Here is a 23,880-nt window from a genome sequence, read left to right on the forward strand (position 1 = left end):
AATTAAATTGAAAAGCAAATAAGTAGAAAAATTTGCGGATAAATTATGAAAGTCGACTAATTTGAGTATCTTATATGACATCGAGACATTTTTAACATGGTAGGTTTATTACTATAAACGATAACTAAAAATAGCCCTTAACCTATAAAAACGCGTACTAAAATTTAAATCTTATTTCGTTGTCTTTGGTGCATATCTTAGGACTAAACTCGTATTCTTTTAATCGATTTATATTGTGGCTTTGACATTTACAGTATTTAATCGAATCGTGTTAGAACGTTTTAATTTTAAGCAAATAAGGATTAATGCTTAAAAAAGTTATTGTGCTTAAGTGCTTATTTAAAAAAAAACACTTATATTATACTGTTATGTTAAAATGCTTACCCTTTAAACGTCCATCTCTAGTAACACTGTGTTCAGTTAACCTGGATTAACAATTTAACTGTCCGTCAATCTGACATTAGTCCACTCATTTTATTTTTAACTTTTATTGGCAAAGTTTTATAAATATTGCAATCATTTAACAAGGCATTTATTTTAAGTGATAAATTAAGTTTTATTTCTCGTTACCCTTTTTCATTCCTTAAATACCTACTCGTAAGATATAATTTGAAAGATATAAATCAATCATAACACATAAGTGAAGTGTCGTTAAAACATTACATTAGAAACTCAATTCGAGAAGTATTTCTGATGATATTGACAACTTATCAAGTCCAATGGTGATGGCGACGGATGTCTTGTACGCTGAGCAACAAGTTAGGCATGAGGTTGTACCTTTTATTTTTTGTTAAATCTCTAACATCACAGTCATCTAACAACATAGTATTTTCTTGCTACAATTGCAACAGGGCCAACTTCTAAAAATATTTACAATATAAAAATATTATGTGTTAATTATCTTAGGAATAAAGTAACAATTAGAAACAGTTACAAAAATAGATTCATAATTAAAACATTCATTGTAACAATCTTTAACTTGTGTAGTGGTTCAAATTCAGTTGCAGAAATTAACGCACACATACTAACTTGCTACTATTATGGGCATATGTGGATCAAATTGTAGTAGTTCTTATATGATATATTTTTAATACTAACATCTATTAATATGATTTCATTAAACATTTAAATTAAAATAGTTTTGCTCTATCTCCCTGTTATTCGTATGATATGAAATATAAAGTAAATTATTAATGAATATACCGTGTGGTAGGAACCAGAGGTTGACGGGGAAATTGGGGAAGCAACAGCTCTGCATGAGCAACTCGTGAGACATGTACTGGCAGTCAGCGGGGAGTTAGTAAGTGTTGCATGATAATTAGATGTATTTTGTTTTTGTGTATATTTTATTTTCTCTAAATAGAGTTATATTTCACTTGCGCTTCTGACAAGCACTTCTAAATCATCATATATGAGTTTATTAAGACAATTAAAAGCAAAGAATGTCTTTTTTATTTCAAAATCTAGTTTTTTTTAAATACCTTTGTGTACACTTCTATTCAATGGACTGGAAATTGTACATTAAATAAAAAAAAAAAAAAAAAAAAAAAAAAAGCTGAAAGAAATCATTAACTCAATTTTTCTAGCTGATAAACATCATACAATTATATATTTTTTTAATGTTACGTGGCATTATATTAATATGATGCATACCTTCATTGCATTATAGTCAGCATCACAAATAAAGTAGCAGTTACAATTACTAAATAAATAGAAAAGTATTTTGTTTTAAATCCTCTTGCTTGTACCCACACTTCACGATACATCTCGGAGTAATGAAATGTTAATTCACCTGCCACCTATTGAAATTTGACAAAAGATCTATAAAAACGCATTGTATATGAAAAGTATGATATAACCAGTAGAATAATTTAATATTATAATGTTTTTTTTTTAGTTTTTTGTCTAGTTATTTTTAAATTTTTTAAACACTGAACAATCTGAAGTCCAAAGCTCCAAATAAAAGTAAAAGATCTTTCACAAATACTATTTCATCCCAAACACTTCCCAAATATTTCCAGCCCCTCATTCGATTTAATAATTAGTACTTACATAACCAGGAGTCGCGGTCAGACGTATGGGGCGAACACTCCTACGCCCGAGCCCACGGCCACGCGACCAACTCGCAAGTCCGCGCTCTCCTGCCCGAGCCCGACCCCGACCTCGAGCCCGACGACGTCATCGACGTCCAAGCGGAACAGCGCAGACCGCCCGCTCCTCCGCTCGACGAATGCGAGGACGAGCTCGACGACGAGGTCGGCGACGACGACGACGCGGACGACGACTGGGAGGAAAGACTGGTGGCCCTCGCGCCGAGCGCGGCGCACGTGCGACTCGCCAACGTGGCGCTGAGCGCGCTGCGCGACCTGCGCCTCGAGCGCCTGGCCGGGCCGCGCGGGCGCTGGGCGCGGCGCGAGGGCGCGCGGGCGGCGGCGCGGCGCCTGCGCGGGGCGCTCGCCGCGCACTGGGCCGGCGGCGCGGGCTGGCTGCACGCCGCGCTCGGCGCGTGTCTGCCGCGCTCGCTGGGCGCGCTGTACGCGGAGCTGGCGACGGAGCTGCGGCGCGCCCTGCCGCGCCTCGCCGACCGCCTGCCGATGCCGCGCCCCGCGTCGCCCTACGTCGACCCGCTCTCGGCTGTTAACGGTACCGACGCGTCGTCTCACGGACGCTATTTGAACGACTACAGGCTGTCTAGTTTTCAATATATCATTTCGCGTTTTCGTCTACTCGTAGTATCAAATACGTCAAGACGAATATCACATAAAGTAGCGATGTGTGTGATCCACTTTTGACTGCGCCATACTCGTCAATAAAATGGGATTAACCGTCGGTAACGGTCGGTAACCGGTTCCCATTCCGACAAGCAGAGCGGCGATCGGCTAGCGAGCCGGGGCCTTGGCTCGCCTGGGCGCCGGGAGGGTGCGAAGCCGAGGACGAGCGGTGGGTGCGGCGTCTCGGGGCGGCGCTGCACACGCGCCGGCTCCGCAGCGCGCCCGACGCGGGGCCCGCGCCGCCCGACCGCTGGTGCGCGGCGGTGGCTCACGACGCGCGCTCCGCCCTGGGCGACCTGCTGACGGAGGCCGGGTGAGACTCGCGCGCCGCCTCGCACGAGTGTCGGCGACACTCGCCCCACTCATCTCGCCGTCCCTCCCAGGCGCCGCGCGGTGATCCTCGGCGGCGCGGGGGCGGGGGCGTCGCTGGCGGCGTGGTTGGCGGCGGGCGCGGGGGCGACGGCGCGCGTGCGCGGGCTGCTGCTGCTGGCGCCGCCGCTGCTCACGGCCGAGGGGCCGCGCGATTGCCCCGACGACGTGCTGGAGGAGGTGAGTCGGAGCGCGCGGACGCGGCCGGGCGGCGGCACGGCACTTCACTGACGGCGCTCGGCAGGTGGAGGTGCCGCTGCTGGCGGTGGTGGGCGGCGGCGCGGCGCAGTGCTGGCGCGGCGCGGCGGCCGAGGTGGCGAGCCGCTTCGGCGCGGCGGAGCGCGGCGCGCGGGCGGCGCGGCGCGTGCTGCTGCTGGCGGGCGCAGACGACGCGCTGCGCCTGCCGCGCTCGCACCGCCGACGCCTGCGTCTCCCGCAGCAAGCGCTGGACGCCGCCGTAGCCGTGAGTGTGCGCGCTGACGATCGATTCGATCTTTGTTTTGCAGAAAAGTCAACATGTCATATATTCGCGCTCAAAGCTCCTTTGGGAAATGATCGACATACTGTTTCGACCTCGATATTTTCTTCCGAAAGTAAACTGCGTAATCGGCCACAGGACGGTCTCTTATATCGGTATTATTTACCACCGAGAACATTCTTGGAACGCGCATTGAAACAAAGCGCATGTGACATTAAACAAAAATAATTAAGAATGATTTGCAACGTCTTTGAAAGGGAATCCCCGTTCGGCTTAAATAACATTTAAATTGCCACTTCAATTAATCATAAGGAGTCTTTCGCCGATTCCAGCGGTAGATTTAGCGGTTTCTACTAATGACTGTGACTAAGATGCATTGTGTGCAGGAGGAGTGCGCGCGCTGGGCGGCGGAAGCGGCGGAGGGGCCAACGGGGGGCCCGGGAGGCGCTGCGGTGCTGGCGGGTGGCGGGGCGGGGGCCCGGCGGCGCGGCGCGGAGGGCGAGGCGGCGCGCGCGGCGCCCGGGTGAGGGCCGAGTGCCGCCGCTGTGATTTATTATAGCATTATTATTAAGCAAATTTTAACTATTTCAATATTTTCAGAGCCTCCCGGTCGGTAGACGTAATTGGTAAGTTTATACTCTACTCATCCTCCAAATATCAAGTAGTGCCGAGTGGGATACTTCATAGAGACACCTCCGGCGTTTTCTTCTAGTAAAGTATAAATACGTTAACGTTGGAAATTTAAACACGCTACGCACGCTTCTTTATGCAGAACAGAATGCCATGCTTATCGACCATAGATTTCCACGTAGTGGATACACACATTTTGAAGTAAAAAAATAGTTCTGAAATAAACTCCCGCATTAAACGAGCGTGTCCAACCGCGTCGCGCAGAGGGCCGCGTCGTGTCCCGCGTGTCCGGGGGCTCCCCGCTGGCGCTCCTGCCGCCGCGCCGCGTCGAGTCGCGCCCCGAGCCGCGCCCCGAGCCGCGCGCCGACGCGCTCGCCGTCGCCGACATCATGCAGCTGCCCATCGTGTTCGCCGACGACGACCCCGCCGCCGCGCGCACGCTCGCGGGTGAGTGGCCGCGCCCGAGCCGCCCGCGGCCCGCCACTCGCCGCCACTCTCCGTCACGCGCCCTGTCGCTTGCAGACGCCGGTCTCGCGCCCGACGCCAGCCCGCTCACCGTGACCAGCGGCGCGCCGGGCGAGACACGCGACGAGCGCTCGCGGCGCCGGCGCGGCGCGGGCGGCGGCGCGCTGCGCTACACGCGCGTCATCGTGGCCAAGCGCGGCGCCGCCCGCCCCGCCGCCCGCGCCGCGCGCCCCCCCGCGCGCCCGCCCGCGCGCCCCGTGCTGCTGCGGCGCCGCGCTCCCCCCGCGCCTGCCGCGCCGCCCGCCGACTGTACTGAAATTGATTATTAAATATATGAGTAATTAAATATGATTAGTTGTTCGTCGTTTCATTTCCACACATCGCGCTTTCAGAGAATATAGTAGGCACATATAGTATTTCATACTATATACTCCGCATACCTGACTCGCACGCACCGGCGGGCTGCATCATTCGCGTGTGGACTCGTTATGCATAAATCTTAATTCTTAAAGTTCTACAAAAAAGGCCGGATGTCAGTACTCTGATTCTGTATGGCACAAATCGTAACGAGCCACGTAACGCGCTAAGAAACACAAACATGCTTCCTAACTCTAAACTATATTTTTTTAAAATGGTATTATGTATGTCATGAAGTCTACAAGTCTTTTTTGAGAGATTTCATGGAGTACAATCCGATTCATTTCCTATATTCTAAGATTAACACCGGTTTTTTTTCTATGTAATTACATTTGCACAAACGTTTTCGTTTTTGTTTATTAACAATAATTGACAATATTTATTTAAAGATTTTTTATTCAAAACTTTCATTAAATTCGTGTTACCAAACAATCGAATTGATCAGAACGATAAGATATACTGAAATGAAATGGATGTGCTGTCGATTCGCAACACTTCTTTAACTTTTCGTCAACGTATTGGATATTATTATTAGTTTCTTCTTCGTACATAATACTGCAGTACGAACTTAAAATATTGCAGTATATTGTTTAAAAGCATCACTATACCAACAGGAATATAGTTCGTATCTCAAAAAAAAAATGCTTTATTCAAGTAGGCAAGCACAAAACTAAATTATCGACTGTAAACCAATCGTGTATCTATGATAATGCACTGTTCACATCGTCATAGTCAGTTTTTTTCCTGTCGACCTTAAAAATCAGTGAAGTATCATCAGCAAACAACACTATATCACATATACCTTTAACATAGAAAAGAAGATCATTTATACTAGAAATAGAGAGCGACCAAACATTTTTCTTTGTGGAATTCCCATCCCATCCATTAAACTTGCTGGACTCTGACTAAAGAATGAAGCAATGAGATCAAGAGCTTTCATACCGTAGTATTTGAGCTTATAAAAAGCGTCTCGTGTTGTACACAATCAAAATATGTTTTAGACAAATCACAGAATACTCCAATAGCATTCTGTGATTTTTCCCAAGCGTTGTAAATATGTTTGAGAATTGCTATTCCCGCATCAGTTGTCGAGTGACCTCTTGTAAAACCGAATTGCACACTATGAAAAATAGTATTTGTACCGAAATGGACGAAAAATTTATTTAAAATATTTTCTTAAATGAGTGTATTAAGATTTTATGAGATTTTTTTAAGATGATGAACACTGTGGATAAAGATGGAAGAATTGAAATAGGCCTGTTACTGGGATCGCTTCTGTTTCCAGTCTTAAAAAGTGGTAAAACTTTACTACATTTTAATAAGTTAGGAAATGAACCCGTGTCCAAACTCTTGTTAAAAATTACTACTATATACGGAGCAATATCGTATATGATGTCATTAATAAATTTTACCGAAATGCTCCATATGTCGTAGTTTTTTTTTTATTTTTTTTTTTTTTTAAATATAAAGATGTCTTTCAATATATGATGATTTGAACAATGCTCTCTCTGAAAAAGTACATTAGTTTAGTGTTAATAATTTACTGTTAAGTAGTAAAAAGACAAAATGTACAAAAAAAAAAAAAAAATTCACTACTCCCAATGTAAGATGTGTCAAAACTAATGTACTTTTAAATGGGGAAGCATTAGATGTTTTAGAAACAACAAAGTTCCTTGGTATTACAATAGACTCTAAGCTCCAATGTGGCTCCCATATAAATGGATTGGTGAATAGACTCAGCTCTGCAGCCTATGCCGTACAAAAAAAAAAAAAAAAATTGACTTTTGACTGACGTAGATACGGCTCGCTTGGTGTATTTTAGTTATTTCCACAGTATAATGTCTTATTGCATCCTACTCTGGGGTAATGCAGCTGATATTAATACCATTTTTGTATTGCAGAAGAGTGCTATTCTTGCATTCTATAACCTGGGCCTAAAAGATTCGTTAAGATGTAAATTTAAAGAAATTAAAATAATGACTGTCGCTTCTCAATTTGTTTTTGATAATGTTATGTACGCAAATACATAAATAAATTTATGTATTCCAGAAATTGTGATGTATAGTCTATTAATACTAGGAACAAGAATAAACTTGTTACTCCAAGTACCCGATTACACAGGGTTAGTAACTCTTTTTTAGGACAATGTATACGTTTTTACAAAATGGGCCCCGAAAACGTTCAAAGATATTCAATTGTAAAATTTACAAGAATCGTTAAAGAGCGTTGTGTGCTAAAGGATATTACAATACCAATGACTTTTTAGTTGATTGCACACCCTGGGAATGAGATGATCGCCTCCAAGCCGTTTCAAATAAGGAAAATTTGTTTATTATTATTGTACATGAAAACATGAAATCAACAACACAAAGATATAGTGAAAATGAAATTTAAAAAAATATCCCGCTGAGTTTCTTTCACCGGGTCTTCTCATACTTAGTGGTAGGGCTTTGTGCAAGCCCGTCTGAGTAGGAACCACCCACTCATCAGATATTCTACCGCCAAACAGCAATACTCAGTATTGTTGTGTTCCGGTAGGGTGAAGGGTGAGTGAGCCAGTGTAACTACAGGCACAAGTGACGTAACATCTTAGTTCCCAAGGTTGGTGGCGCATTGGTGATGTAAGGAATGGTGAATATTTCTTACAACGCTATTGTATATGGGCGGTGGTGACCACTTATCATCAGGTGGCCCATTTGCTCATCCGCCTACCGATACCATAAAAAAAAGGTCCGAGGTGTTCATTTCCGAACGTGTGGTAGATTTTTAACTATCAATAAGCTGGTGTAATCACTTCCATATTAAATAAAGATTTTTGACTTCGACTTTATGATATGTATTGCAGAAACTGTTTCAAATGAACAATCAATAACGCATTTAGAATCATTATTATCTACCTGCATCGAATGTAGATGAGTTTAAATGAAGTGTTATTTTATTAAATATGTTATCAAAAAATATTTCAAATAAATTTGTAACTTCTAATTCAGAATTTGTGTATCTACTATCTGTGTTCAATCTGATTCGTATCATTTCCTTTTTAGGTTTTCCACAAACACTTCCAATAACAGCCCATGTGGCTTTTATTCTATCATCGGAATGCAAGATTTTTTCTTTATGTATAAAGACTTAGCATAAATACTGTTTTAAAAAAAATTGGGATATTTATTGACGTATTCTAGAAAGGCTACGTTTCGATTCCATTGCTTCATAACATATAGGTCGTTTAATTTATTTCTACTTTTATATATACCAATATATCTTTTTAATTCTGTAATTATGTCAGAAAAGTTGTATACTCACTAACCAAAAAACAACTTCCCTAGTTTTGGTTGAGGCTTGTCACCAATACGTGGTGATTGCAATAAAACACAAAGTTTCAAAACTGCCAACATTATATTTTTACAGTCGAGACCCTATATAATATATGTACGTATATGCAAACCAAACTAGCGCGGTTCAGAAATCAGCGCAAAAATTCGTACAAATTCTCAGTACAAACATTTAATTTAACTTTTGTATGACTTAACAAATGTACCTACAATTATTTTTTTATATATTAAAAAATCCCGAAGGGAGCCTAAAGCTCCAAGATTATAAATAGACCGAACCACTCCTTTTTGCAGGATGTAAACAGTTTCAATATATGTAGCGTTACTCCAAAATACTGAAGTATTATTTACATTTAGATCACTATTTAAAGTTAACTTGATTTTTTGCTTTCGTACATGATTCTTTTGTCACTGTCTGCACCATTTAAACATGTCCTAAACTCATCGGTGAATAATACGAAGGGCCATTGTTCTTCAGTCCAATTAAAAATGTTCACGAGTTCAAATCTTACACGAGCTTGTCTGCAGACAGCTTTGGATAATTTGCTGGTTTAAAGGAGGTGAATGCCGCTTCCTTGAACCTTCTTCTTATTGTTCATCCACTCGTGTTACACGCACTTCATTCAGCTCAGTTTTGATATTTACTGACGCGGGGGAACAATTTCGTAAGGAAGTTGAAACAATAAATCGGTCGTCACGACGGGTGATTGCTGAAGTTTTGCCGGTTTCGGATCCCCTTTTGTAAGAACATGTCTCTACAAACCTTCGGTAAACTCTAGAAACCGTAAACTGGTTTAAATGTATTTAAATGTAAAATGTAATGTATTTGGAGCAATCGTTCGTTCATCCGAGTACTTTAAAGTTCCGATACTTTGATATAATTATGTGAATAACTGCGTATGCCTTGTTACAAAAACAATCAGTTGTTTTTGAAAAGTTATTCAGCCGTTTTAGAAAACTTATCTCCTAAGCAAAGAATGATAAATTTATTTGTTATTGATAGAGTTACAGTAAGCCTCAGAGGTAGGCGTTAGAGATCAAAGTTTGTATTTTTTGTATAATCGTGGAAGTCCCAGTCCGTTTATTTTTATTTGTATATGGGCAACTAATTTATTGCCGCGTACAAAAGTTACCAAGAAGGACATGGCTAGAGTAAATTACTCAACAACTGTTTATGTAATGTTTTTTTTTAGTTATAATTTAATTTATATTTCCTTTTCGGGAACATCTCTTTCGTCGATAGAATATTCTATCAGGCATACTACTCATTAAAGTGTAATTAATCTAGCTATGTGACTTTAAAATGACGTAACAAACCTCCGTCTACTAAAGTGATCCTAAGGGAGTTTACACGATGCTACACGGTATTTGTGCACAGTACAGTGTGCAGCGAGCCTGCGCCACACGCATGCGCGCGGTGCAGGGCTCGGTCGGAGGCGGCAGTGAGGCGCGCGTTGTAGCGCGGGTGCCCGAGCGACCGAGCGAGTACACGAGCCCGCGCGGCGCCGCGCCGAGAGCGATGCGAGGGCAGCAGCGAGCCTGCCAGCTCCCTCTGACCCTCTTGACCGCCGTGACGTGTCGAAGCCCGAGCGCTCATCGCGCTGCCCGATCAGAGAGGGACTGCAGACGTGCAGACCTATCTCCGTCGCAAAGAAATCGTCGCATGTTTCAAATCAGATTACGTCCTAATTAGTCTTAAATTTTACCGTGTCGACAAAAGTAAGTTCAGGTCGTGAGTTTTGTGCTGATCAGAGAATAGTGAATTAGGAGCTATAATCTCCGAGTACGATGACGTGAGTTTAAGATTTTCATTCAGCGACTAGTAGATATCGCTTACATAACACTTTTATCAAGAAGGACTATTTGTTTTTTTTTTAACGATACTAAATTACATACTCTACTCAACTCAACAACGCACCGCAAGGCCGCAACGTTTTGTGTATCGATGCACGTGTAGTGCGGACCGCGAAGGTGAGCGCTGGACGAAAGAGCTCACGTAAACATCAGGTATCGATCGACGTTCGTCTTCGCTGCTTCGTTACACCATGAAAATATATTTTCTTTCCGGTTGCGGTTTGGCTCGATGCTCTCCGCAAAACCAAAGGTACTAACTCAATCGATGCGACCTCAACTCAAGCTATTGCTCCTATCCAGAAACAGTTGTATCCCCACTGTGTCTTTGTTCCGATGTAAGGTTAGATAATAAACAACTAGAAAATATTTAATTTTTCAGAATGATAGGTAAACACAGTAATTATATGTATCTACTTATTTAAAAAGTGCTACTGTACTGTAAGTGTTATTCATTAATAAATTAACTCTTTAAAATGATATATTTTAGATTACGATAATTTCGAAGATAGATGTATTTCACTAAAACGCAGAATAATTACGTTGTACTTTGAGAATACTTGTCAACGGAAGAAAACCTGACGAGACATAAACGAGCAATAACTAAAGAAGTGAGAGGGGCCAAGTAACTCGGTAAACTAATAAAAGAAGTGAAGTGACGACGGGACATTCGCATGAGAGCGATCACAAGCGGACGGAGGTTCCATTTCCGTCCTCTTGTTCGAATATATGTTGACAGGTTAGACGAGCAGTTGTAGGCATTCCTTACACGTTTTGTATTAGCTAACATTTCATTATGTTTCCAAGTAGGTTACTCGTTTTATTTTGTACATATATATAATACTTATCAAGCCCATCCTCTTCGCTTAGCGCGCTAAAATCACACCTGCACAAGCTTTCTTGTCTATAATATTAAATACGTAAACGTAAACATTGCCAGGATAGCGGCAATCTGCGTCTTTCACGACAACTTGGCAAAACGTTCTTCTGATTGCATCTTGTATGAATTGTGTAGATAAAATTATTAATAAGTGTATGTTTATTTGCAGTCCTTGCTTAAAAAGAGGTCAAAGAGCGCGCGCGTGACGCGGGGGCGGAAGACACGCGCGGCATGCCGGGCGGCCGGCGGGGGCTCGTGGCCCCGCAGAACACCTTCCTCGAGAATATCATCCGCCGCTCGTCCTCACAGCGTCAGTATTTTCTTGTAATAATACTTTACGAAATTCCACTGTTTCGTCTCGGCGGTGATATCACCGTCATTATGGCACAAATATCACATTATAAGCTTTGTGAATAATGTAAAAGAACCTATTTAGTTACTGTCATAAAACAATTGAAATTCCCTAGAGAACATGAGATTTCTGGAATAACATCGCATTTAATAGGGACTTCTGATTTCCTGTTTATGTGTTTTCAGTATTTTATGAATATGAATAATTTAAAGCAAAATCACATCGATAGATATAACCTATATTTACATAAGTTACAATAAATGTGCTACATTTATTATGTGTTATAAGAAATGGTCGTATAATTACTTTGTCCAACAGCAGACAGCAGCTTCCTGTTGGCCAACGCGCAGATCGTAGACTACCCCATCGTATACTGCAACGAAACTTTCTGCAAAATGAGCGGCTACAACCGCGCAGAGGTCATGCAGAAGTCTTGCCGGTAGGTTTCTGTTACAACATCACTTTCATTGCTGTACTCCAGAGAATACCATTGATGCTGCTGCTCACATTCCTATGAGCATATAATAATATGTATGTGTTCAGTCTTATTAGTTACGACACCACCAACGCAATGGTGGTACTCATCGACCTCAGTTTAAATACACAGTCCAACTCAGTTCGTAAACTTATGACAACACAAGAGACTTGTTGTGGGCACTTAACTGGGGGTTATAAGTTTCTGTTTTGAAAGCTCGTTTTCAGCTTTATAACTCATAATATATGTCAGTGTAGTGAATATGAACGTGTGTCGTGTCGCCAGCTGCACGTGGATGTACGGCGAGCTGACGGAGAAGGAGGCGGTGGAGCGCGTGGACCGCGCGCTGGACCACCACCTCGCGGACCAGTTCGAAATACTACTATATAAGAAGAACCGTAAGTCGCTATATACTATCCTCTCCTCATAGCACAACCTTAGTCTTACACTCGACTGTGTAAATGTTCAAATATTAGTATTTGAACATTTCCACAGTGAGAGTGTTTAGTCAATATAATTAATACTCTTTTTGCCTTTTCTTTTTTAACGGATTGTTAGGTTTTTGACCAGGTACGAATTTTTAAAAAGAATTGAAATTAATTTACTGAAGTTTCTTTAGGCATAAAACTTTATCGTTTTACAAAATGAACGTCCGGTGCAAACGGGCGCCGGTCGGTCCTCGGAACCCCGGCCTTCATTTGTATGTTCCCCCTACCATTCCGTTTTATGATCGCTTTGCCACAGGGAGGCGGAACATACGAAACAAATTATTTGTTTTTTCATTTCACTCCTTATATCCCCACCTGTTTTCAAATTAAAATATCTTTCGTTAAAATTTAAACAAAGAGATATATAATACAGTATGTGAACGTTGTATGTTTAAAAATATTTCATCTCCTTCGGGCTTTCGTCATTTCTTCGTTTTCTTATAAACATTCACCAAAATATATGTACATTTAAAACAATATGCTACATATTAAGCTACATTATAGCCTATGTCGTCTTGAAATTATAAATATGAATGAATACCAATGGAATTGATATTTTCTGATTGAAACTGAAATAAACAAAGCAAACTTTAAACTTGACTTTTTATATGCCGTCATACAATATATATTAGCACACACCTAATCTAATAATTTAATCTTTTGATGAATATTAACGCAAAATGAGACGTATGTTAGTACTAGTAATTAAACAATTGAAGTTTCATTCGGATGCAATTTTAACTATCAATATTTATACAGTCGGCCCCAACTAAGAAAGAAAGCCCCTAAGTTATTATGTATGTACAACAACAAATATTAATTTCACAAAGGCCGGCCTTAAAGTTATAAATGAGAATGAAAGTAAGAACCCTCGTCCAGAGAGGCGTCGAATACAAAGTTGTTTTTTAAATCAATTTGGGTTATGTTACCTCTAAATTGAACATGTTATTAACTTAAATATCTAATTATATACTGAAAATATATGAATATATAAAATAATCGATTACTAAACCGTCGCAAATAAATCACTTTTTTCACCAAAATTAAAAGGAAAAATGGATACTGGGACCCTCTGTTCGAAGTGGAATTGCGGATTATTATAGTACATATTGTCTGTGTAACTCATGTATACTTCGCGGGGAGCAGGCACGCCGCTGTGGCTGCTGGTACACGTGGCGCCCATCCGCAACGAGCGCGAGTTGGTGGTCCTGTTTCTGCTCACTTTCCGCGACATCACTGCTCTTAAGCAGCCTATCGACGCCGATGACCCTAAGGGAGGCAAGTTACACTCGAACAGCGCACTTTTACATTATTAAACAAAAATGTGGTATATTTTGTGCCAATGTTAATATAGTGACTATTTTTTTTATTATATCAATAAAAAGCAAATGCAGCAAGCAAGCCGTGGACCGTTCGTCCTTGCGACTCCCGATTTATTGTAAGAGAAGTGACTGAATCGTAGTTCTTAAATGCACACGAGAAATAACAGCTTTTTCTTACGAACACTTTGGTAACAAAGAGAACGAATAAGCTGCCGAGGTTACCATTTTCGACCAGATGGCGATTCCACGTCACCCTTCTGCCTTACATTAATAATAAATAATACACTGTTTAATCCCGTAAGTATGACGACGTAAAACTCACGGAACGGTATAAGGTCCTCACGTCGGCTCAGTACCGATTGACCGAAAGCGTCGCTCGTTCGAAGTGTAACATTCTATAGGCTAATCCAACCTCTACATTAGAGCCAGGTATGTAATAAGAAGGCGGTTTAAATGTGAGACAGGTCTGTCGAAGTTCGCAAAGTTGGCGCGCAGCGTGACGCGCTCGCGCTCGGTGCTGGTGTCGGCGCTGCCCGCGCTCAAGGAGCCGGCGCGCCAGAGCCAGCTCGCCCATGTCAGTACCAACGCACACCATGTAAACACGCACGCTGTTCTCTTCTCTACACCTAGCGCTAGTGCCCACGTCGCTCTGACGTGACCGGACCGACGTCTCCGCGCCTAAGGCGGATAAATGAGTCAATATTATTGGCATTCGCATCGTGAGTCCAGTCATTATCAGGGCGGTTCTGGAAATAGTAGTTAATATGAAGGATATACGTACATACATATGTATTTAAAGCATGATATTATACTTTAACTAAGAACACGTGAAGGGATCTTATATTTGTGAAACCATAAATGTTCAGGCTATTTCAGAGGATGCAAAAGATATGGGTTTGATGTATCACTTAGCTGACTACAACGATCTTTATTACGCGTCTGGTTTCCGGGATCACTTCATAAAACGAACTTACAGAGGTAGTTTTATTTTTGAATTAATTTGGATTTCTAGTTCACTTAAATACATTTGATGACAAAGTAAAATTCAACGTCAACATCGCACTATCAATTGACATACTTGACTTCAACCCATTTTGCACTTTATGGTTGCCCCACCACTTTCAATAACAATGCGGTTTTTCTGTAGATTGAGAGAGCACTTACCAAGCTAATAATTGTTATTACTCATAATCATAATGTTAGCAATAAATAGCACATAGCATTACGCAAAGAAATGAGGTATATCCAAATAAACGTAAGTATTTTATAATTAAGATTTGCGATCAATTTGATCCAAGCTGAGGTTTTCATTCAGGTATGCCTGTCTAATCGCAGGTGATGTCGCTGTCGGGCGACGTGCTACCGCAGTATCGGCAGGAGGCTCCTAAGACTCCACCACACATCCTGCTGCACTACTGCGCCTTTAAGGCGATCTGGGACTGGATCATACTTTGCCTCACGTTTTACACCGCCATCATGGTCCCGTACAACGTTGCCTTTAAAAACAAGACTAGCGAGGATGTTTCTCTTCTCGTCATCGATTCTATTGTTGACGTTGTGTTTTTCATAGACATTGTACTTAATTTTCACACAACGTTTGTGGGACCCGGCGGTGAGGTCGTCAGCGACCCTAAAGTCATCCGCAAGAATTACTTCAAATCGTGGTTCCTTATTGACCTGCTCTCCTGCCTGCCTTATGATGTCTTTAACGCGTTCGACCACGACGAAGATGTAAGTATACTTGTCGAATATTATCAGGAATTTGCTGAGTGGTTTTCACAACGAGTTAGCTTTATATCTTTTCAATGTTAGCTAATTAAGGAAGTCATATAGAAAACAATTGAAATGATTCCTGTCTGTTTCCCTTTAGTATTAGAGTCATTCGATATTTTGCTGAACTAGATTTATTTTTTGCCATTTGCGGTTTCACTACTTCTCTAACGAGCACATTATTGTTCGGTGACATATTAAATGTAGCAAGTCGTATCGTCGTGTAGGGTATAGGCAGTCTGTTCAGCGCGCTGAAGGTAGTACGGCTGCTACGGCTGGGGCGTGTGGTGCGGAAGCTGGACCGCTACCTCGAGTACGGCGCGGCGATGCTCATCCTACTGCTGTGCTTCTACATGCTGGTTGCACACTGGCTCGCCTGCGTCTGGTACAGCATCGGCCGCTCCGATGCTGACTCCGGCCTCCAGTACTCCTGGCTGTGGAAACTAGCTAACGTCACCCAGAGCCCCTACTCGTACGTCTGGTCGAATGAGTCCGACGGACCCGAGCTAGTTAACGGGCCGTCGCGCAAGACCATGTACGTCACCGCCCTCTACTTCACTATGACCTGTATGACCTCCGTGGGCTTCGGCAACGTCGCCGCCGAGACCGATAACGAGAAGATCTTCACCATCTGCATGATGATCGTAGCAGGTGCCGGAATTCTTCTCTTATTAGCCGGAGCACAGCGCGACCTCCGCGCAGCGACGCGCACTGCGGCTGCGACGGGGGCCGCGCTCTTTCACCCGATACTCCAATCCGACGCCCTAATCCAGCCTCCTCTATTCTTGTCTTTAACTATTTATTTTGTATGATTTTACTTGTTACATTATGTTACTTGCTATAAGTAGTTATTCTTTTCGTAATTTGCTACTTGTGTTTCGCTAAGTAACTTATCTGCGACGTTTCTTAATCCTTTGAACGACACTTTCTTAAGCTATAATTATGTTTATAAATCATAAAAAAATATTTTGGTTTTCATAACTTTATTTTATTTTAATTTAGTTATGTATCTGAACGACCCTATCGCTATCCTCCCAACTCCTTTGTGCAGGCCCACGAAGCGTCGCTGTGGGAGGTGTCGTTGCCCTGCGCTAGGTCACTCAAAGCCTCATCAGATGTAATAGCTTTAAACACTTGACGGGCCACTGATATTAACAGTTATTTTGAAAACTAAGAGCAGTCGACAAAAACCTGTAGCAGTAAAATTCGAATTAACGCAGTTGCGTGTGCGACGTGGGTACTTGACTTTCGCAGGTCACTATCTACTTTAAAAACAATACGTGAGACAGAAGCCTTGTTGTGCTCGTATGTCGCCATACGTAGCAGATAAATAAATGAATCCTTATTCTATTTGGATATCGCAATAAAATCGTTAGAGTACTAAAGCTAGGACTTTCTATGAATTCATACATAAATATTAATTTTGTCTTTTTTTATCCATTTAGTAAATCTACTATCGATAGCAAACTAAGTTTACTACTCGTAGTACGTAATTCGTAGATCATATGATTTAGTGTGTCCTTTTACTGCTTGAAAGAATTTAATTGCCACAAGAAAACTTTAGCTACTGGCTACCAGTCCACCACTTGTTGGCTGCCGCGCTAGTCGAAAGCACCGATAAAGACGGCTAGCGAGATTTATAACACATTTTGAAACTTAATATTTAGTGGTAGTTTTACATTTAATACAATTTTGTAAACTTCAAAAGCGCTTATTTAAGTATATTCCAATGAGGTATATTTTGACTTTATTTAATAATTTGCAAAACTTTTTGATTACGTAATAATTATTTTTATGGAAAATCGTTAGATAATACGATTTCGTATGGTTATATTAAGTGCAATGTTCTTTAGTTAGTGAATATGAAATATATCTAAAGTTATTAAAAAATAAAGAAGTCTTATAACCGATACGAACCGGTAGATCGACGTCACTACAATTTACACAGAAGTCGCAACCGGACCTACTCGTGAGATGTAGTTGAGATAACAAACACCGCTTAGTAGAGTAGAGTACACTCGTTTCGTTCCACATAACATATTAACCTTTTAGCGTTGGAATGTTGACAGCCCTGCTTTATGCGACGATATTCGGACACGTGACCACCATCATACAGCAGATGACGTCCGCGACGGCTAAGTATCATGACATGCTCAACAACGTTCGGGAGTTCATGAAACTACACGAGGTTCCTAAAGCGCTCAGCGAGCGCGTCATGGACTACGTGGTATCCACGTGGGCGATGACCAAGGGCCTCGACACGGATAAGGTGAAATTGTATTTTAAAGCTTGAAGGACATATGTGTGAAGGTCGTCGTGTAATAGTAGATCCAATATCAATAATTTACTTCGAACAGGTGCTGAATTACTGCCCAAAAGATATGAAAGCCGATATTTGCGTGCATCTAAATCGCAAAGTGTTTAACGAGCACCCGGCCTTCCGCCTCGCGTCGGACGGCTGTCTGCGCGCGCTGGCAATGCACTTCCACATGTCGCATTCCGCGCCCGGCGACCTGCTGTACCACACCGGCGAGTCCATCGATTCGCTTTGCTTCATCGTCACCGGCAGTCTCGAAGTCATTCAGGACGACGAGGTGGTAGCGATACTCGGTTAGTTATGTTACATACATTTATTGCATAGTATGTGTCGCCGTCAATTGTTTTATTAATTCAAGTAATATAATGTCGAGGCAGGCAAAGGTGACGTATTTGGAGACTCGTTCTGGAAAGACAGTGCAGTGGGCCAGTCCGCGGCCAACGTACGCGCGCTCACCTACTGCGACCTACACACTATTAAGCGCGACCGCCTACTCGAGGTTCTCGATTTCTATCAGGCGTTCGCAAACAGTTTTGCTAGAAATCTCACGCTGACTTACAATTTGCGGCATCGTTTAATATTTCGAAAGGTTAGCAATTTATATACATTTTATCCTACAATCCTTTCATTTATTAAAACAAATGCCAATATTCGTTTTAACTCACAGATTTTCATTCGCTCATTAAAAGCTAACAAGCGAACTCTATACTAACGGAGAGCAGGTGGCGGACGTCCGACGTGAACGTGAGCTGATGGAGCGGCGGAAACGAGAGCCACAGCTGGAGCAGGCGCAGGACCATCTCGTGCGCAAGATCTTCTCGCGTTTTCGTCGCGAGCGCAGCGTGGCCGCCACCCCCGCCCCCGCGCCTGCGCGCGCGCCCTCTCTCGTCGCGCCGCCGCCGGACGCCGAGCGCGGCGACGGTACCTCAGCCGACACATTCATCAGCTCGCCCGCCCGCCACTCGTTCTCGTTCGGTACAAGGAGTACTTGTTTAGGTACGAGCACTACGAGTGCGTCAAACGGCGCCGCAGAGGAGAGCAAGACGGCCCCGAGCGGCGGCACGGCGGCGGCTCGCGGCAAGTGGGGCCGACTGCTGGCGGGCGGTTCTCTGGACGCGCCCGACGCGCCGCGCGCCGCATTTACGCGCTCGCTCAGCGCCCGCGACCGCTCCGCGCCGCCCGACGCCGCCGGTGTGGCCGCCCTCTCGCTCAAGGTTATTTTTACTTTATTTATTTATATTATTCGAATTATTATTGGATTTGACTACTTGTTGCACTTATGCGCGTAAATTTTGTTTATATTTTATGTTTTCAGAAATCTGTTGCTTTCTCGGACTCGTGAGTATCAAAATAATATGAATAATAAAAAACGTTTCCTTTTTAAACAGACGACATTTGGACGAGGACGAGCTGGGAGTGTGTTAGGAGCGGCGGCACGCCGAGAACCCATAGACGAAGAAACCGATGACCGAAAAGTTACCCCAGCACCGGCTCCAGCATCAACTCCAGCAGCTGCGCCCACCACGCCTGCGCCGTCACCCGCTCCCGCTGCCGCACCCGTTCCCGCTCCCGTTGCCGCTCCCGTTCCCGCGCCTGCGCTGCCAGCTCCTACCGTGACCTCGTCGCACGACGCTGCATTGGCGGAATTACGGCGTGACGTACGAAACGAAGTCCAACGACTTCAACAAAAGGTATTATGATCGATTTTTACAATAATTGGAATAAGTACGCTTACCGTGGGGACCTTCCCAACCGGGGACCTAGGAGCTGTCAAAATAGCATTTGGCGTGGTATTTTATGGCCATTTTCAAGATTCCTTTTAACAATTATAGTAAAAGTACAGTAAAAAAGTATTCAATTAAGCTGTATCTATGTAACTACTTTGTTTCTATCTTGAAGTCCCACGAAATTTATTAAACGCTACCGCTGAAGTAAAATATTCGATTTATTTTCCAGCGCTCAATATTCTAGGAATTAAAAACCACAGAACCCTTTTTATAGTATTAATAGTGAATTAATGAGTACCCCGTTTGTTCGGCCAACCCTTCCGTCCGTTAGTGTAATGAGTTGCCTAAAACTGCAATAGATCTCAGTATTCGAGCTATTTCATACGATATTATGAAATTGCTCGATTATTATTATTATAACCAAAATGTAAACGAAGCTTTATCCATCCATATTCTATCGTGTAATTTCTATAATAAGGATTGTTCCTCGTTATAGAAATCAATACTTACACATAACGAAGATGACGATGTAGAACATGCTACAACAACGGGCGGAGGTCTCATGTGAAGCATGATTCTTATTAGTATAGTATTGCGACAGCAGTGTAATAGGATTAACACAAAATCCTGCGCGTCGTACAAGAAACACATCTAATGCTATTTATGTTTTTAATTCTCGCCTTCAAAGAAAGACATAATATACTTTTAAGTTTAACCCAGCTAACGTTAGCCAATATTTAAACTATAACTATAATAAAGTAAATTGTCTCGAATGTTGACATTGTAATTTTAAAGAGACTAAAGATGTAAGTTAAAGTACGTAAGTATTTTTGGAAAAATGGAAGATATTTCCATAAAATTCTTGAGGTTTTCTTTAAGCGCTACACGATATGTTAGTAAGTGTCGAGTTTAAAAGTTCTCGCAATCCCCGCGATGCTTCTTTTGGAGACATTTTGAACCAATTATAGCTTCATATTAAAATTAAAAGTTAGGAGCACTTTTAAGAGGCTACTTGAATCCCAATGCTAAACTAAATTTCCCATCCGCCACAAAGAAGCAAAAAGTGAAAACATTTGTTGAGCATTTTAACATTTTAAATTTAATTCAAATGTAACATGACAATTCAGTAATGTTTTTATGAGCCTACTTGAATAAAGAATGTTTTGATTTAGAACTACAATTTATATTCGTTCTGTTTTCTACACCTACTTCAAGACGCCTTAAATTTTCACTAATTTAATATTTCCTTAAGGTGCTTAAGGTTGTGCCAATTTCGTGACGTGTCGATATACATGTACCTCTGTGTGTGTTTATATATGTGGTTTTTTTTAATTTTTAATATGTTGTAATAAAAGTCATTTTTGTCTTTCATTCATACTTTAATAATAATTTAAATAGTTGGGTCGAGTCGAAGATCTTTTGACGATGCTCGCGGCGCGCCTTGGGGCCGACCCTAGCGACACGACCGCCGACCCCGCCGAGCGCGCCGAGCGCGCCGAGCGGAACGAGCGTCTGGAGCGTTCGGAGCGCGCAGACCGCAACGATCGTGGCGAACGAACCGAGCGCACCGAAAGGCTCGACAGAACTGACTCCGCCGCGCTCGCCAGGAAACGACGCACTAAGGTTCCAACTTCTGGCATTGTAATTATGCTCAGATCCAAGATCAACACTGCTGCTAACCTCGATCCTTTTCCAGGCACGGAGCAAAGGCGCCGCCCCTCAGGTTCCGACGCCGACGACGCCGGGCGAGTCCCCGGGCAGCCCGGCGGGCGCGGCGGCGCGAAGGCGCGACTTCGTGTAGCGCGCGGCGGCGGGAGGCGCGCCGCAGTAGCGTGCCGCCCGCCCGCGCCACCTCCCCCGCGCCCTCTTCCGTACCCGCCGACCCCTCGCGCGACGAGTGCTACGTTCTGATCGTCGATCGAAGGTCACTCCAGGAGCGCGCGACTACCGACTCCTTCACGGAGTCGTCGAGGTTCATGCGCTCCTTGGCGCGTTATTCGAATCGAGGAAGTCGATGGGCGTCGTTTATGGAAATAATGTTCGAGTTGTGTCACGTATCGCCGACTGGCCAGGTTGTCGATTGGTTGACGTTGTTCGTAGCGTTTCGGACTCTGTTGGAGATGATCGCCTTTCGTCTAATGAGTGACTCTTTTATTTAGACTGGTTTAGTTCATCATTACTTGTAAAGAGAAACGACGTTTCGGAGGAGTCGAACGCCGAGCGGTGGAGGTCGTGTTGAGTGTTGTTTTACTATCTACTGCAAAATTTGTAACTATTCAATATACGAGTACAGTGACTGTTTCGTCAGACTGATAAGAATTTTTTTCCGAATAAATGAAGCCTTGTTAGTTTTTTTAAATGCTTTATTCTACAATTTATTACAAAATAAGAATGTTTGAATACTGCCGTTTACTCTGAAGCAGCCACGTCCACCGCCGGGCGCCGCTCGCGCACGGTACGACGTACGACGTACGACGTATGTATGATGTATATAAGAGAGCGAGGTAACGCTGCAAGTACGCTTTAAGCGGCGAGCGGGCGCGGTCTGCGTCCGCTGCCTGCGCTGTTATATAGCAATATGTTAACCGATATTATATAGTTTGTACTTAGGAGTTTGTAAAAATATATAAATAAATGATATACACTTAATATAATAATTATAAAGCGATACTCTTTCACGATTTATTTCACTATGACTTTAACATGATCACACAAACGACCAAATATTTTCTTACGATTACGCGTTGTATACATAAACTATTGCAGATTTTGAATCTATCATATTTTTATGGGTACGCTTCGAAACACGAGTTAATTAGTAGATTATATAAAATATCGATTGAACTTGAAATGTATCGAGCAATCGAGTAGACTACCACACATTTGTATTTCCGATGTCTATCGATCGAAGTCGCCTTGTTATTGTATAAGAAGTTTATTTCAATAGATTTGTATTTATTGTAAATTAGAGACTCATTCGTAATACATATCTAAGTAAAATGGCGCAATACTGTCAACCGTAACGCATCGTTTACGAGGAATATGGTGTTAACTAGCGACGGGTTTGTCGCGACGCCAGTTGCGACGTTGCGCTGTCGTCTCGACCAGTGATTCCTCGTAAGCTTTATGAAACCGTGCGGTGTTATTCAGGACAATCAGCGACACCACCGTCCCAGCGCCTGTTGTTTATTATGATTGTTTATGCGTTGTTAATGTTTTTAAATTTTATTATTAAATTAATTATTATATCGGCGCGTTGACGCCGCGAGGTCGCGAGCCCACCGATGCGTGTGTCGTGTGCTGTGACCTGTGTCGGGGGCCCGGGGACGATTTCGGGGGCCCGGGGCCCAGCGGCCGTGGGCGGCGACCTACGTGGCGCTCGTTCCAAGCGCACCAACGATCGTAACTAACGTATATATAGGCTATAGGCGGACCGCAGAGTCCCACGCTAAGCCGCTGCTCCTATTGTCTTTTTAATGAGAAATATATCGACATGAAAATAAATATCCACTTTGTTTTATTTAACCATCTGATACAATAGTCAATACGACCGTAACGCAGGCGTTCTCGTCAGGATCGTCTACTCGGTACTTGCCTTTGCTCGCCGTCGGGGGCGACTCAACCTTTGTGCCAGCTCGTTGTCTTATATTTTTTGTTATTTTCTTGTGTGCTTTTGTTGACTATTGGTGAAATCAATTTTGATTAAATGATAATAATTATCCAGAATGGATTAACAAGTCTGACTCATAAAAAGTTTTTTTTTAGATCTATTTACTCGCGAATTCGCACAAATCGTTATCAACGAGCATTAGTATGAGCAACGATGGAGCCACTGCTTTTTATAATTTACACAATCACGACCTATCCACGAAATTAATCTGCATGGTCACTTTTATCTTTATGCGGACTGCCCGCACGCACATGCTGTAGTGTATTTAGTTTAAAAAGCATATATTAAATCGTTAATTGTTGTCCGTGGTATGATTTCGAGGTATGACGTACTTCACGTGGGCCACGGCAACGTGTGAGTCGTGGGTGCGAAGGGACTCAAAGTCAGCTAGTGTAGCGAACGATTACACTTCTCCCTTGTCGCTTATACCATCATCAAAAAAGCGCTCTCAAGAAAAAAAGTGTCGTCGAGAGTAAGAGCCCGGATTTTGAGGTAAAACCCCTCCTTGTTGGTTTTAATTTTAAAATTCTATAGCAGACACGGTGACCCGCACAAGTTTTGGCTGC

General features: G+C 42.8%; 2 protein-coding genes across 2 annotated transcripts; both read left to right on the forward strand.

The window, feature by feature from the left end:
* Positions 1 to 450: 450 nt before the first annotated feature.
* LOC135193662 (KAT8 regulatory NSL complex subunit 3) lies at positions 451 to 5,042 on the forward strand. Its single transcript, XM_064217196.1, has 10 exons — positions 451 to 770; positions 1,214 to 1,300; positions 2,061 to 2,643; positions 2,868 to 3,084; positions 3,155 to 3,320; positions 3,385 to 3,603; positions 4,005 to 4,141; positions 4,219 to 4,244; positions 4,513 to 4,695; positions 4,771 to 5,042. Exons 1-10 carry the CDS (start codon positions 720 to 722, stop codon positions 5,040 to 5,042), a joined length of 1,941 nt encoding a protein of 646 aa, XP_064073266.1. The 5' UTR covers positions 451 to 719.
* A 5,347-nt stretch (positions 5,043 to 10,389) lies between these two features.
* Positions 10,390 to 22,743, forward strand: LOC113391538 (potassium voltage-gated channel protein eag-like). The gene is made up of 16 exons (XM_064217078.1): positions 10,390 to 10,566; positions 11,363 to 11,503; positions 11,864 to 11,984; positions 12,306 to 12,418; positions 13,655 to 13,786; positions 14,295 to 14,404; positions 15,166 to 15,561; positions 15,828 to 16,251; positions 17,670 to 17,869; positions 17,958 to 18,210; positions 18,295 to 18,506; positions 18,640 to 18,838; positions 18,914 to 19,131; positions 19,306 to 19,608; positions 21,043 to 21,267; positions 21,341 to 22,743. Exons 2-16 carry the CDS (start codon positions 11,425 to 11,427, stop codon positions 21,443 to 21,445), a joined length of 3,090 nt encoding a protein of 1,029 aa, XP_064073148.1. The 5' UTR covers positions 10,390 to 10,566; positions 11,363 to 11,424; the 3' UTR covers positions 21,446 to 22,743.
* Positions 22,744 to 23,880: the final 1,137 nt, after the last annotated feature.

Source organism: Vanessa tameamea, chromosome 15 (genome assembly GCF_037043105.1).
Source record: "Vanessa tameamea isolate UH-Manoa-2023 chromosome 15, ilVanTame1 primary haplotype, whole genome shotgun sequence".
NCBI lineage: Eukaryota > Metazoa > Arthropoda > Insecta > Lepidoptera > Nymphalidae > Vanessa > Vanessa tameamea.

What these genes read in the sequence shown, in the direction of transcription:
- LOC135193662 (XM_064217196.1), top strand. Translation starts at nt 720, where the DNA reads ATGGTGATGGCGACGGATGTCTTGTACGCTGAGCAACAAGTTAGGCAT. An exon ending in AGCAACAAGTTAGGCATGAG is followed by an intron (nt 771 to 1,213) that starts GTTGTACCTTTT and finishes ACCGTGTGGTAG; the next exon opens with GAACCAGAGGTTGACGGGGA. An exon ending in CCCGCTCTCGGCTGTTAACG is followed by an intron (nt 2,644 to 2,867) that starts GTACCGACGCGT and finishes TCCGACAAGCAG; the next exon opens with AGCGGCGATCGGCTAGCGAG.
- LOC113391538 (XM_064217078.1), top strand. Translation starts at nt 11,425, where the DNA reads ATGCCGGGCGGCCGGCGGGGGCTCGTGGCCCCGCAGAACACCTTCCTC. An exon ending in CGTTCGACCACGACGAAGAT is followed by an intron (nt 15,562 to 15,827) that starts GTAAGTATACTT and finishes ATCGTCGTGTAG; the next exon opens with GGTATAGGCAGTCTGTTCAG. An exon ending in CTGCATGATGATCGTAGCAG is followed by an intron (nt 16,252 to 17,669) that starts GTGCCGGAATTC and finishes GAATGTTGACAG; the next exon opens with CCCTGCTTTATGCGACGATA.